Source organism: Dicentrarchus labrax, unplaced genomic scaffold (assembly GCF_905237075.1).
Source record: "Dicentrarchus labrax unplaced genomic scaffold, dlabrax2021, whole genome shotgun sequence".
Lineage (NCBI taxonomy): Eukaryota > Metazoa > Chordata > Actinopteri > Moronidae > Dicentrarchus > Dicentrarchus labrax.
Window position 1 is genome coordinate 4056075 of NW_026136714.1, and position 15452 is coordinate 4071526.

Here is a 15452-nt window from a genome sequence, read left to right on the forward strand (position 1 = left end):
TTACTAAGTTATGACAAATATGACAAAAGGTTATTTCTATAAAAGTGACCTACTGCAGCTTTAAATACTGATTCATTATTGCTGTGTGAAGAACTTTGTGTTACATTATTCACATTATTGTGCTATAGAAATAAGGTTTCTTCTCCTCTTATTATTAATATTATAAGGAAGAATATACAGTAAAATAATACTGTATAGTAGTGACACTGAATGAAGAAGAAAACATTTAAAGTGATATGATGAATCCTGGTAAATCCCATGATATTGTTTTCTGTATTATGTATCTACACCAGTCACTAAGGAGGAAACGATTTACTCTCAGACAGTTCAGTTGAGATCAAAAGAAGCTCCAGTCATGAATGTTTATTTGTCTTTTCCGTGTGAGGGAAGAAGATAAACACACACACACACACACACACACACACACACACACACACACACACACACACATGCACTGACATATGTGAGTGTACACATACACACACATACTCTACATACACTCAGGAGGATTAGAGCTGGCTCTATGCCAACAGTAATATGCACAGATGGACCAGCACGGCTCCATATTAAATCTTTACATTAACAGGCTTTTATTCATCCAACCCACAGAAGGAGGAGAAGAGTTAAGAGATCTGCGTCTCATACAGACAGAAGACATAAGACTTGCTCCTCATTATCATCTCTGACATTATTTCCTCATATAGAAAGCTGCACATAAGTATATACACACACTGCCCTAAAAGGCAAACCACAGTAACTATACCTAGCAGTGAAATAGAGAAAACAGCTTTTTGACTGTCCAGGCAAATGCATCATAGGTAGAACAGCTGTTACATATGTGCTAATTGAATATGTATTCTTTCAGTCATTTTCATTGTTTAAAAATCATCATTTGACCCCAAAAATGCAGATCCTGCCTTTATATTACCTTAAACAGATATATAGGTAGTGCAAAGGCAAAGTGCAGTAACTACAGTCTTCAGTGTCTGCTTCCTGAGAAAATATAATGGTGCGTTCCATTTGAACGTGTAAGTCTGAATCCATCCATAGCAGGAAATAATGGCAGCTCGGCTTGTCACACACAGTCTCGTATTACAGCTAATACGTCATAATATAGTCATTGAAGTAACAGAATCTTGCTTCGTATTTGAGCAGCACTGCCTAGTTTGACAGTTTGATCTTTCGTCCGCTGGACGGAGTCACTGAGAACGACTTGTCAGTCATAAGGTAGCCACGCCAAATTATTGTCTATTTTACTCTAAATGGGATCATAATTTACTAAATGAACATCATAATGTATAGAAGAAGACTTGAAACTAGCGATTGAGACCATAAACTCATCAGGAAACTGTTTACTGAGCTCATAAATCAAGTGAGAAGTCGGGTCATTTCTTCATTAGAGTGAATGGTATCTTTTTTTATTGCAGCCAGTGGAGCTCCTCCTGCTGGCCTTTACACAGAATGCAAGTTTAAGACACTTCCGGGTTGGCTTCACTTTTCAGACTGTCCAACTTTTGTCTGCGAACATGTTTGTATGAGCACTTAATGCATTGTTATCAACTGGTATTGCTAACAATGACTAACCTGGCTAGGGCTTGGTTTTGCAACAAGTTGTACTGGAACGCGGTCAACTCGGGTGTAATGTCATTCCCAGCTCCGACTTCGGATTTCTGGAGATAAACCATAAACCTAATTTGATTTCGTATTACATTTGATCCGTATTTTTTAATTGTTAAAGTTGAAATAGTTGAGATAAAATAATCCAAGCAACAAATTAAGATTACGTAAAAAATTTTCAAATACTCAATAATAAGTTGATTTTATATTAATTATGACTTAGCTTCACAGTGTGCAATGTAACACCTGATTATGGCTGTACTGTCTGCTCCCTGCAACCCCCAAAGAGAGAGAGAGAGAGCAAAGCCGGAGGGGGGACGTCAGTCTGTAAACTAATGTCAGTGTGCTCTGTTGTCTAGCTATTTAGTGCTGACACAGTAATATCCAATCTATTATGATTATCAACAATGATCAGGTTAGCGGATAATGCACAGTTAAAGTAAGTATGAGTTCCCAGAACACAAAGATTCCCTGGATCTCTGGATTTTCCTAGAAATTGGCTAGAATTCAGGATTTACAGACACTGAAGCTTCATTCATTATCAATTTGGACGACTGTCACTGTAACGACATTTACTGCAGTCTGCCTGTGTTTTTGATTGGATTTTGTAGTTACTGCAATTTTACCTCATTTCTTTTCTCTGAGATAAAACAGACATTTAAAAGTTCAGTTTCGGTCATAACTCAATTTTGACCCAAATTGCAATTACTGTGGTTTGGCTTTGTAGAGTAGTTTAGTTCTCTGTTAAAAATGAGAGGTACATTATGTTTTTTTTTTAAACATTGCAAGTTCTTGCTGTTCTGTCACTGTGACAAACTAGAAGAAGCGACAGAGGTCAACTGCCTGCAAACTCCCCCAGCAGGAATGGAGGTCATGGGACACAGGAGTAGCTGAGGAGAAAACACTTAAGAGAAAAACTTAAGAGCTTGAAAGGCTTGAAAAGAGCAGAGTCTGACTGCTTCACTGACCTGGTGCCTATAACCTCTCTGCTTTTAAAGGAGGATTTGAAGCAGAGCTGATGCCAAACGACAGGTCAGTTTGTAGTGGCGACCACTGATGGACCTTCAGACCAATTCAACGTCAACAAAAGTATTAAGTGCTAAATACAGATGTTGACGCCACAGCTAGAACAACACAGAAACAGTAGGTTTTTTTTTTTACAATCTGAGGTGGGAACTTTGCTTTTCTTGAGTATTTATTTATATGACATCTACATTTTTATACAAATATCTGCACTTTCTACTCCTTTCCTTTTAAAACAGGTTTTTTACTTTAGTGTAAATGGATTTGATTAGTATTATTGTTTGCATCATTGCACACCTTCCCAATGTCAAGACCAGTGAGCCATGAGGTTTTAGTTTGGCTGTGGAAGCGGCTTGTTCAGTCGCCAGAGGAAAGGCTGACCAAAAATATCTTTAACTGGGATAAAAACTCACAGCTATCCTTGTGCAAGATATGATTCTGCTATATTTTCCTTTTTCTGAATTACATCTTATTTTCAGGAGTAATTTGCAGTGTAATAACAAAAAACTAGATCCATATGGAACAATGGAAAGAGGAGATCTGGTGTAAGCCAAAGCTCATGTTCAAATCAAAGAAGATTACCACATAGAACCTTATATAACATTTAATTTAAAGATAGGTCAGAGGTCATTGTGTCCACTGGCAACTGAGGTAAGCAGATATAAAGGTACTCCTGAAGAGCAGCTTTATGTGTTTTCTGTGATCCAGTTGAAGAACCCTGATATGTGCTGGTTCTTCTGAAGGTGAAATGTTTAGTTGGCTCTTTATTGAGGATAATTTTACAGATACTGCATGGCAATTAAGACAAAGAACACTATATCCAACTTAATAAGATGTTTCTGTCATGGAAATTGACTGTTTTGAAATGTTCTCTAAATCCTCAGTGGCTCAGCTTCAGCTTGTGCAGAATGCTGCAGCTCCAATTTTAACAAACACCAACACATACTCCTCCTATTCTCGCTTGCCTCCCTTCAGTGGTTGCCAGTTCAGTTCAAGATTGATTTGAATAACTTGATACCAAGCCTGCCCTTGTTAGCTGTCCCTAGGTCAAGGCTGGTGATTGTTGCCATCAGGGCCCCTAGGCTCTGGAATTTGCTGCCCAAGGGGATCGAGCTTGTCAGTACACTACTGTATATATCTTTACAGAAAACCCTTTTGTGATGTCTTACTTGTGAATTTTGGTGTTGTTTTATTTTCATGTTTTAACTGTATTTTCTATGGTTACTTTTATGTATGGAAACTTTATTCGCATATATTTTGTCAAGCACTTTATAACATTATTATATTTATTATTATTATTATGTAATTTGTCATGTGGCCATCCTGGCTGTCACTGCTGTCTACTGTCTTGTAAGCCAATATGGACTGGGTACCACATGGTGCACGACACTCAAATAAAAAAAATAAATATACATCGTAAATCCAAATGATAAGACAGGATAAGACGATAAGTGTTTTGCCTTTATTAAAATCCAGCACATGCACATTTGTTCAGAAAACTAGCTTTCAGATTGGAAATTGAACTAATAGGATAAAAATGTCATAAATTGTGCAGCTATGATAATCCAATATGGTCCTGGATCTGTGGTTTTATCTGATCATCTGTGATGGTTTTAACCATCTAAATCCTGTTAGAGTGATCAGACAGATCCTATGACAGTGAAAAAAGTCAATTAACAACTCTAATCCTTTAAAGTGACCCAGACTCATGATCATGGGATTTCTGCTTGTAATCACGTTGTTGCAACATTCGGTTGTGCCTCCAGATATCTACATCTGTTAGATTATTATAATCAGTCCATCTGTGGCATCATATAAATCAGAGTAATACCAGGACTCTTAAATGTTAGTGTGTTTAAAATAATAATCTGGAAGAAGTTTTAAGAAGAACTTCAGTTTGCATTTCAGTTGAGGTCTTGCAGCAGATGATGAAACTCTGGCAACCAACGACTTGCAAATGTGAAGCTGCAGGGAAAGGATGGATGAGTGCCGCTGGCAATGTGTCCGTGTTTAATATGTTCCAGATGGGGTCCTTGTATGATTACCATATGGGCCCACAATAATTTATCAGTTGTCGCTGGCGTTAGTTGCCTGTGGAGCATAAATACCACCTGCAAGCAATATACACTGATCATTCTGTCATGTGATGAACATGTTGGTTTTTTAAATAAGAGCTTTTCCATGTGGTTGTCAGTGTTTAACATGTGACATGTAACACTTCAAAATTAAAAGAAAACTGGAAAGCGTTGCTTTGAGCTAAATGCTAACCTCAGCATGCTGGTGTTTAGCAGGTTTAACTTGTTCAGCCTTGTTAGTTTAGCATGTTAGCATATATTTGCTGATGAGAACTAAACACAACTGCAGCTGTGAAGAATGTTGTTAGTTTTGCAGGTATTTGAGTTTTAACCTTCTAACCCGCTGGTGGCACATAATTTATCCATCCACCATTTGGCAGGATGTTTTGGGGGATTTTGCAGCCTAAAATGATTTCACTGCAACTTTTCTAATGTTTTGAGCCATTGCTTGAAATGAAATTGCAAAAATTGTTTGTTTGTTCATTCATTATGCAGGATGACAACCGCGCCACCTGGCTAAATCTTTGCTAAGGTGCAATGTGTCCAAACTGAAAGTGAAGGTTTCAGAAATCTTCTATTTCAGGTTGTGTAATTCATTAAAATTGAAGACAAAACCGAAATCACACTGTTTGAACAGGGTAAATGTCTGCATTGTCTGCATCTTCACAACTAGAACAAAGGAAGTGAGTTTGGTGACATATGGCTCGAGATTTTGTGCAGGAAACTACAAAAAAATGTTACAGTGATTGGACAAAAAAGCAAGGTTGTGCAGAATTCATAGGAAGTGGTGGAATTTGTGTAAATTGCTGCAATGGCAACATCGCGACTCCCTGGAGAGACTGATGTGGGCACCATGGATGTACAAAATGTCGCAGCAATCCATCTAAAAGTGCCATCGCTAGAGCCGTGCAGCTATCCTGGCTAAAAACGTGTGCAAATAACCCTGGTGTTTTGAATGCACATGTGGATTTAAACTCGGTGTTGTACATTTAATAAAGTCAAATTCATAAAGTTCACTTAAGGTATCACAGAATAGTTAATTGGGTAACATAGCCCACTCTAAAATAGACCACAAACTCTAAAAAGTGCAATCACAAAATTGATACAGACATTACGCCTAAAATATTATATGTGTGTGTGTGTTGGCTGCAGACACATACAATATTTAAAAAGCAATCCAAACTGGGGCTGTGAGCAGTTCCACTCAGACGGCATGATTAGTTTCCCCTGCCACAAAATCCCCGCTCGGCATTTGCAAAGTCTCATAAACGAGCTACAAAACAGCTAAAGGCGAGCAGTTTCAGGGGAGCTCTCTGTAGTATTGTGTTGTATTTAATCGTGTTATAAGGTACTATAATTTCATTTTGTACTCCCCCCTGTACGTTACCAAAGAAACCAAACAAAGTCACCATCCAGTCATCTCTTGGTGGGTGAAGAAAATAATGAGCCGCCCACAGTTGCTGAGTCATTGCTGTGTGCTGTAAGATATGCCTGTTAGAGCCGGAATTGGTACATTTGACAGAGCTGGCGGCTTGCACACCCACTGAACGGCACAGGCCAGTGTGGAAGTTAGATAATAAGTGAAACATCAAGAAGCGCCCGAGGGAGGTCCCTGGTAATGGCTGCCCCTCAGTGGAAACCTAATTATTTCTGTCTCCTGTCTTTCCCCAAGATCATTTACTCACCTGTTGGCCCTGCTGAGGCCCTCGAGCAGGTGACTGAGTACATGAGATTGGGCCTGAGGGAGAGCGTCTAATCTGAGGGTATATGCAACTGACAAACAAGCAAATATGACAGACACATCAAGCCTATCATCAAGACCAAAGATCAGATACAAAATCCAGCCTGTCTGTTGTACTGCACCAAAAACAAATATTTCCCTCACACACAAACACAAATCTTTGTCGCTGTTCAGTCATCCATGGAGGGTGTTTCTATGTGAAATGGCTCCCTTTAGGGGACAATGTGACAATGAGAAAGAGGACAGAGAGATAGGAGCATGAATTCATTAAATTACGTCCAGTCTCTCCAGGCTTCAGGCAAGAAGTCATGAGGAACAGGCGTCCACACTGCCATCCTGACTTCTGATGTATTTACTGCACAATCATTCAGTAAAATTAATGATCCATAATCCCCCTGGTTAATGTCTCGCTGCATTTTATGGACTCTCTGGAATATAAGTCCAGTCCGCTAACTGTATTCCTCCAGATGAGACAGTTTTGCAGCGTTCACAAAGGAACTGAGCAGAGGAGCTTTACTACAAGGGGTGTGTTTGATATACTCTATGTTGTGGCCAGAGTACTCTCAAGCCGGACTCAAGCTGTTTGTTTGAACAACCTCGCAGACCTTGATGTATTAGGAATCAGAGGTCAGGAAGAGACGGATGCATTCTCTCAGTCTTTAAAGGAAGAGGCTGTGGGTTACAGCACAGCCATTATAGAGTGTATCTGAACACATACAGCAGTGTATATGAAGTGTTTTTTTCCCCAGAATATTAAATATATGTAAGAACTTACCTGAAAGACAAAATCCTCATACCTCATTAGACGATTTGTGTCACATTCAAGATTCAAGTAAAAAAACATTTTAAGAAACAAAGGTTTTTTTTACAAAGTAATTAAAATAAATTAGTATTAGTTAACTTCATGCATTATTGATGTGAAGAAATTTGAGTACATTTTTATATTTTACTGTCAATTGTTCTATTTCTACACGCCTTCGTTTCACCCTCCCGTTCCAAGTGTGCAGAAGCCCATTATGGGCTACTGTGGAAACATGGTGATTCAACATGGCGGACATAGAACAAAACCCTCTGCCTCTATAGACAGAAACAGCTCATTTAAATATTGATCCCAGGAATATTACATGTTGGAGATCCACATTAACAATGAACATCATTTGTCTCACAGCTTCTCAATTTAGCATCCCAGTATGACAGTGTCATGGACAGTGGTAGTGACACCTTCTCCCAGTGCAGGAAAACTGTAGAGACAGAACCCCAGTAATTACCGGTTTGACACAGGCAGCCACATCTCTTTCCTCTGACCTGCTCTGAGCAGCAGAGGGGAGTCTCAGCATGCATTGTGAGGTTCACCAGGCTGCTGGGTCGGAGGGAGATAGAGGAAACATCACATTACTGTTGTTGTGAACTGGAAAACTGGTTGTTTTGTTGCAGATGTTTTATTCTCTCTGATTTCATGGAAGAGCTCCTGGACAGGTAGTGAGCAACCCTCTGTCTTCTTGTCACCAGACCTCCCAAATCGTCTTGTAACAGCACTTGTCAGTCTGGCAGCGAGCATGTGGATCTTGCACTTTGGACCAAACCCTTTATTTCGATAGGTATTTTGGATGCAGACAGCTGAGGGCAGTTGTAGCTCCCAGTGCAGCTCTCCTTCACTCTGTTATCCATTTTACAGCCCCCTCATCCCTGCTTTCTAAGCCATCCATACTCAGAGAGTGGAAAGAGAGCCACCATCCCTCTCCCTCTGACCGTCTAACGAGATCCTCTATCTCTGACACCCAGCTCTGTCACCCAGAACAAAGCCTCTTCTCAGACAGAGAGGCAAGCAGACTGACGGCTCCACAGAGGCTGGAGAGAGGAGCGCAAGCCGGTAGGGGAGGAGGCGAGGCGCCTGTGCCAGAGGGATTTATTTCCTGCCCTGACAGGTCATTTTTTTTTTCTCCAGGTGGGCAGATGGATTTTTCACCTCTTGAAGCACAGTTCCAGCAACTAGTAAAAAGACAGGGTGTTATTTTAATAGTCTCTGACAGGTCATCTCTGGAGTGTGCTTCAAGTTAACATGTCAGCTGGTGTGAGGTTCACGCCAGTGCATGTAGCAACATATAACTTTACATAATCTGCAAAATATTCAGTGCAAACAACGGTTTTGTTTCATGCGGATTAATGAGAAAGCTGTAATTCATGTTCGATGCATCACAGTCGTTTAACAACACTGATACCAGGAGATAAAGGCATACTTTAGCAATGCATTAAAGATAACAGACATCTAACTTTTCATGAGACTGCTCTATTCTGATAATATCCCCACAGTGACATGAGGCAATTAATTGCACCAACACAGCAAAAACAGAAGTAGCACCCATGGCTGGTTTTAACTTTACACTCATGTGGTTTTATCTGTTTCTACAGCTGAGGGGGTTTTCGTTTAAGTGTGAGAAAATGCCAGATGGGCATAGAATTAGTCCACAATATGACTGGAGGGCCATTCATTTCATGCCATTATTTCTCCTTCATCAGTCGCCCATTCTGCCATATTTGTCCTCGCTTTTCAATTAAAGCAGAGTCTAAATTTATTTGTTGGAGAGTGTTATAAGGAGAAGTGGCCAAGATGTCACTAGTCAGGCTTCCATCCACATGAAGCGAAAACTTAAGGCTTTGCCTAACCGATTTACAGAAAACCGGCAAAAGGTGGCGCTAATTCTCCAATCAGACAGTATTAAACCATTACAGAAGAAGAGCACGCCAAGATGACTTGAATTAAAATAACCAAGAAATGTGACATACATTTGGAATTACTTTTTAATTTATTAATTTGAGGATGGTTGCAGTCTTCCACACAGATCTGATGATTTTGCTGCCTCTATTTTTAGTCTCTTCTGACGTGGAAGCATTTTCATCCAGCTGTTTTTATGCACAAACTGAAAATGCCCATAAAAACAGCTGGATGGAAACGCACCTGCTGCTTTAATGCCCGTCTGTGGTAAAAGCAACTGGACTGCAGCCAGACAACAGAATCCCAGAGAGGAGTGAAATTGATGCGTTACACTCGTTTAGCAGCTACTTATTCGGTTAACCCTCAATTTAAGGAGAAAGAGATCTTAATTAAATTCCTCTTTACCACTGTTTTTGGAGCACCATATCAGTTACAAAAAAAAAGAAACCAGTGATGGAAGATGCATTCAAATCACAAAAAATAAAAATAAATTAAAAATACTGCGTTTTAGCAACAAAATGTATTTAAAGTATCAAAGCAACAGTACTCAACACACAGAATGGCCTGTGTCATACATTTGTAAACAGTACTTTAATGTTGTAACTTAGATGTTTGATGTGGAGCTAATTCTAATTACTTCATATATAATCATATTTTTTTAGCATTTTTTGGGGGGGAGGGCTTTTATTGCCTTTATGACAGAGACAGCTGAAGATAGACAGAGAGAGGGGATGACATGCAGCAAAGGGCTGCAGGTGGGACTTGAACCCTGGATCGCTGCAGCAAGGACTCAGCCTCGGTACATGGGTCGCCAGCTCTACCCACTGAGCTAACCGGACGCCCTATATCAGTTTTTTTTGTAATTAATCCTGGAACGTGTCAAGCTGAGTTGACCTTATAATGACATCCCCATGACATAATCAGTGTTATTTTCCCTCTCCTCCTCAAACATACTGTAAGGGAGTAACCATTTAAGTGTCAAGTTTGACAACTTGGGCCAAATACATACATCAGTAAAGATAATCTGTTGCTCCAAACCAAAAGTGATAGAGGAACACCTAGAAATGGGACTATATTATTAAGTATTGTGATAAAAAACACTAAATGTAAATTGTGGTGAATTTCCATTATCGGGATAATCGTGAATATCCTCACATGGCTTGACTTGAAAAAGCTGTCTAGCTGAAAAGCATACAGTCTTGTAATGATTTTCTGATTTACGTTGAACAAGGGGAACAGGGGGAGCCCACATTTCACTCCAAAATCTTGTCACCAAGGCTGAAGGCTCGGCTTGCCAGTTAAACCAGATGTATGGAAATAGTATTGATTCCAAAATACCCAACTGGGAGATGAGGGGTCTATCTGTGATACAATAACTATATGTATTTCTTAACTAAATATAAGTGATTCCAGTATGTTTTAATGTCATTTTAAAACTATGAAGTATATTTTCATTATCATGTTTCGCATTTATTTCAAGATAAACGTGACATGAAATTTTCCTATCGTCCCCATGTAGGAACACACCTTATGGTTGCTTCCTCAGAGGTGACCACTGAATCAGCACTTCTGTGACTCAACAAAACATCATGAGCCTCAGAGAGCTGGTAGTGCTCGATCCAAGGCTGACACGCGACGTGTAGAAGCATAAAACCTAAAGCCCTGAGCTTCGGAGGGAGTAATATACTGTTACTTACTTTTTACAGTGCACATTTGTCATTCTGTTCCAAGAATGAACAATTTGGTAGTTGGTACTGAGCCATTAAAGTGGGCTTTGTGCACTTTTTTCCTTCTCATTGCAACCAACTATAAGCCTGGTTTTATGCGTTATAGAAGGAAAGCTGCTTCCAAGCCAAAAAAGTAATAATAAAAGTAGCTTGGTGCAGAGGCAAAATCATACAGCACTGAGTCTGATATGAGGCACAGATACACAAAATCTAGAGCCTGTATCCCACAGGCAGCAGTTAGTCATCCTTTCCCCCATCACACAGTTAATCATTGGCAGCATGCTGATTAAATATTCCCCCAACGTTTCTTTCTTTCTTTCTTTCACCCCCTTAGAGAATGAGAAATCAATGTAAACATACTCTTGGCCACTTCCTACAGCCTCTTTGTTGCTTTGAGAAGTGTGTGATAGAGCGCACGGATAACAGGAGTAAAGAAATAATGCAGCTCAAGTACACTCGAACAGGCTGCTCCATTATCCTCCAAGGTGAAATTGCTGTGGGTCAAAGCAGCACAGGGGGACTCTGTGGTGGCAAATGATGTCAGTGTGCAGCTCCAGAGCTCAGTGTGAGTACGCTGTGTAACATAACGTGACAAATTCAAACCACCAAAATTTCTGACAGAAGTACTAAATATTTAACTCTACAAAAAATAATCTACATGGTTTCCCTACAGTGTCTGTGGAGACGGTGCTGTGCCGCAGAGTCTAAGGCTATCTGTAAATATCAGCTATTTAGAGCTGATAGTCTGCCATCTGCTGAAGATATGTCTAATAGTGTTGGCTTTGGCACACAGCCAGGACTCAACCCTCATCACCACAGTCTGTTCTCAGCTGGTGGTCATTTCTGTAAAGGCAATTTCACTATAAATAGATGAGACATATAACAGTATAAAAATATATAACTAGAACTGAAATATTACCAAAAACATTCTAAAAACAGAAAGTAGAAGCACAAGAGACTGAGGAGGAGGATGTTAATCTTGCTTCATACGAATACAAATTCCTTTTTGTTGCATTCAAAAACTGGCATAATCAATCTTAATAATACTGACTTTTGAGGCCAAGAGTGCTACTGCAGTCTTCAGAGGATATGCTGTACCGTGGCTGTGATGACTGCATCACAGAGCAATGCTGCCCTCTTCTGTTTGTCAGTATACTTGAATTAAAATGAAGGAGGAAGCTGGAGCTGCGGATATCTACATAATTCAAGATGAGGAGTTATGTAAAGTATCAAGGCAAAACAACTTTCTATTCAGCTCCTTAATGCAAATTATGCAAAAGCAGATCAGTCTCTTGGATTTCCTCTTACCCTTTAACAATGAATGACAAGAAAACTATGATAGGCCAAAAGTTTGTGGTTGAAATGGCCAAACTAAAAGATATTAGCTACAAGATATTAGGCCAGCTCCATAGGTATTTGCACGACCTGTTTATGCCAAATTAATTGTGCTGTTTACCATAAGAACAACACAACAAAGAGGGTCGTTTGGCATGTTCAGCCATAAAGTGTGCAGGAGTCACAGATTTGGAGCAGAGTCTATTTTAATGTGTCAGCTCTCAAGGGTTGCAGCCAGCTGTCTACTGGACTTTTTTGCCCTGAGTAAAACCTCTCAGGTAATCCCCTCCTACGAACGTTGTACAAATACCTAAACAACAACAACAACAAAAATTACGACAGCAATAAAACATGGAGATGATCTTGTAAAAAGCAAAAATGTCAACTAAAAGTAAAACAATTTGTAAATTACTTATAAAATATAAACAGAAATAAATAAATAAAATATATTATAAACGTTTAATGGCATTACAAACAGGGAAACGCGATTTAATGGGAAACAAATAGACATTTTGGATGTTTTTCTAGAAGATTACATACTGTAGTGTTGTAAATATTGCCTGAAAGTCTAAACTTAGGGCACAAACCTATTTCATCTAACTCCATCCAATCAGAAACGGTTACGAACCATTCGTTGTATTGCTGCGTTTTCAGCCAATCAACGCCGCCCTTCAATATAACCCCGACCAATCACATTCGAGGATGTTCACACGTGGAGACGGAGGAAGCTGGATGATGTGTGTGTTTTGTACACAACTGCGCCGACTGCCGCGAACAGGTCCCCCGCTGTCTCATCGTGGTTCCGGTCGCTGTCTCAGAGTCTAACATCACAGTCACACGTAACTGCGACACGGGCTGTAACCGTGGTAACCGTTTGGGTGACCGTTGGGTGACCGTTTGGGTAACCGGGCTGAGTCTCGTCGGTAGTGTTGGGGACTCCCAGCTGTCATGTTGGCCGTGTTTTCCCTCCTGCCAGCCGCCATTCGGCTCTCCTAGCTGGGGTGGATATGCATGGGGGACCGCATCACTAGAGGATGGAGGATCTAACCCGGGATCACCATGGCTGCTGTGTCGGTGTGGCGTTACACCAGCGGCCGTGTCCTCGGAGGATGGGGCCCGCTGCTGTGTGTCCTCCTCGGCTCTCTGGTGGCCCTCCTGTTGCCCCTGGTGGGGGTGGAGAACCAGTGCTGCGCCGCCCTGAAGGGCATCGCTCAGCTCCGTTGCCAGCTGTGGGGAAGCTCTCAGCAGCCTCCAGCTGTGCAGTCCACAAGCCTCACTGTCCCCTTTACTGCCCTTGATCTGCTGCCCCAGAGGTCCAAGCCGAGCAAAGGTACAAACAGGAGGAGGTGTAGTCCCTAAATCCACATTTAGAGGTCCTGCACACCACAAAAGGACCACATGAGGAGTTCTCTTACAGGCATCTCATGTTTCATCTGTAATCTTATTTTGGGATTTTAGTTTTCTGAATGATTTCAGTTCAAAATCCCAGTTCTAGTTTGTCTTTGCATTGTGATTCAATAAAATAAGTGATAATAATAACGATAACGTTGTTGTTAACGGTCCTGTTGTATTATTAACTCTATACCTGTGTTGGAGTTGACGCTGTCCACCATGTTCTGGTTGCAGAGATGGAGCTGGAGGCCAAAGCGGCGCTGCTGCAGGCTCTGGAGATGAAGAAACTGGGGAAGAGGGAGAAGGCTCACAAGCTGCTGGTGCACGCACTCAGTATGAATCCAGACTTTGTGGACGCCCTCACGGAGCTGGGGACCATTCTGGAGGAGGAGAAGGACGTCGTCCAGGCAGACCACCTCTACACCAAAGCCTTGACCATCTCGCCGTGTAACGAGAGAGCTCTGGTCAGCCGAGACCGAACCCTTCCCTTGGTGGAGGAGATCGACCAGCGTTATTTTGGCATCATTGACAGCAAAGTGCGCCGGCTTATGTCCATTCCTAAGGGCAACTCTGCGCTCCGACGAGTGATGGAGGAAACCTATTACCACCACATCTACCACACGGTGGCCATCGAAGGCAGCACGCTCACTCTATCTGAGATCCGGCACATCATTGAGACGCGTTACGCCGTCCCTGGGAAGAGCCTGCAGGAGCAGAACGAGGCCATCGGTGTGGATGCAGCCATGAAGTACATCAACACCACGCTGTTGTCCAGAACGGGGACCATCACGGTCAGCGACATCCTGGAGATCCACCGGCGGGTGCTCGGCTACGTGGACCCCGTGGAGGGCGGGAGGCTGCGCACCAGCCAGGTGTTTGTGGGCCACCACATCCCACCCCACCCTCAGGACCTGCAGAGACACATGCAGGAGCTGGTTCAGTGGCTCAACTCTGAGGAGGCCCTGCAGCTGCACCCTGTGGAGTACGCAGCCCTCGCCCACTACAAACTGGTGTATGTGCACCCATTCGTAGACGGCAACGGACGCACCTCACGGCTGCTCATGAACCTTGTGCTCATGCAGGCGCGATACCCACCCATCACTATCCGCAAAGAACAAAGGTCCGAGTATTACGCAGCTCTAGACACAGCCAATGAGGGTGACGTACGGCCCTTCATTCGCTTTATAGCCAAATGTACAGAGATGACATTGGACACATTGTTGATTTCCACCACGGAGCACGCTGTGGGGCTGCCAGCAGCCAGTCAGGACCAGGCCTGTCTGGACTGCAAGCAGACCATCCCGATCCACAACTGAGCTGGAGACGGGAGGAGAAAAGGGAACATGAGACGCTAGCATGCAGAAAGAGATTGTGATTAATCTAAAAGCTCTTTAATAACAATCCTATCATGAAATGTGTTGCCTTGTCCCCTTGGCCGTATCCTACCGTATCGCCTCCTCGCTTCAGTTTGGGTTCTGTACCTGCTGGATTCAGTGACAGTGCTGCAAGACGTCAAATTGAAATCTGATTTTGCTGTATTTCGGGGGTTGCTTTCATACAATCTGTCACCGTCTTCCCACTTTTTAGTTTGTTTCCCTGTAGGGGGTGTTGATGCATTTTAGTTCCCATCAGAATAAAAGTTTGACTACTGGTGACGTGAGGAGGTCAGAAAGCTTTCTTATGTTGTTTTGACTTGAGATGCTTCAGTGATGTTTAGTGTTTGAGTATTTAGTTTATCTTTGGGATAAAGATGATGTCTCCTAACACTGTAAAGCACTTTCATCCATTTGATTATTTATTATAAAATAAAGCATTCTATTAACTTTTAT

General features: G+C 41.7%; 1 protein-coding gene across 1 annotated transcript; it reads left to right on the forward strand.

Moving 5' to 3' along the window:
* Positions 1–12944: 12944 nt before the first annotated feature.
* ficd (FIC domain protein adenylyltransferase) lies at positions 12945–15451 on the forward strand. The gene is made up of 2 exons (XM_051421736.1): positions 12945–13561; positions 13858–15451. Exons 1-2 carry the CDS (start codon positions 13291–13293, stop codon positions 14937–14939), a joined length of 1353 nt encoding a protein of 450 aa, XP_051277696.1. The 5' UTR covers positions 12945–13290; the 3' UTR covers positions 14940–15451.
* The last annotated feature ends 1 nt before the right edge of the window (position 15452 follows it).

Excerpts from the sequence above, each read along its gene's own strand:
- ficd (XM_051421736.1), top strand. The coding sequence starts at position 13,291 with ATGGCTGCTGTGTCGGTGTGGCGTTACACCAGCGGCCGTGTCCTCGGA. Across the intron at positions 13,562-13,857 it reads GAGGTCCAAGCCGAGCAAAG|AGATGGAGCTGGAGGCCAAA; the intron begins GTACAAACAGGA and ends TTCTGGTTGCAG.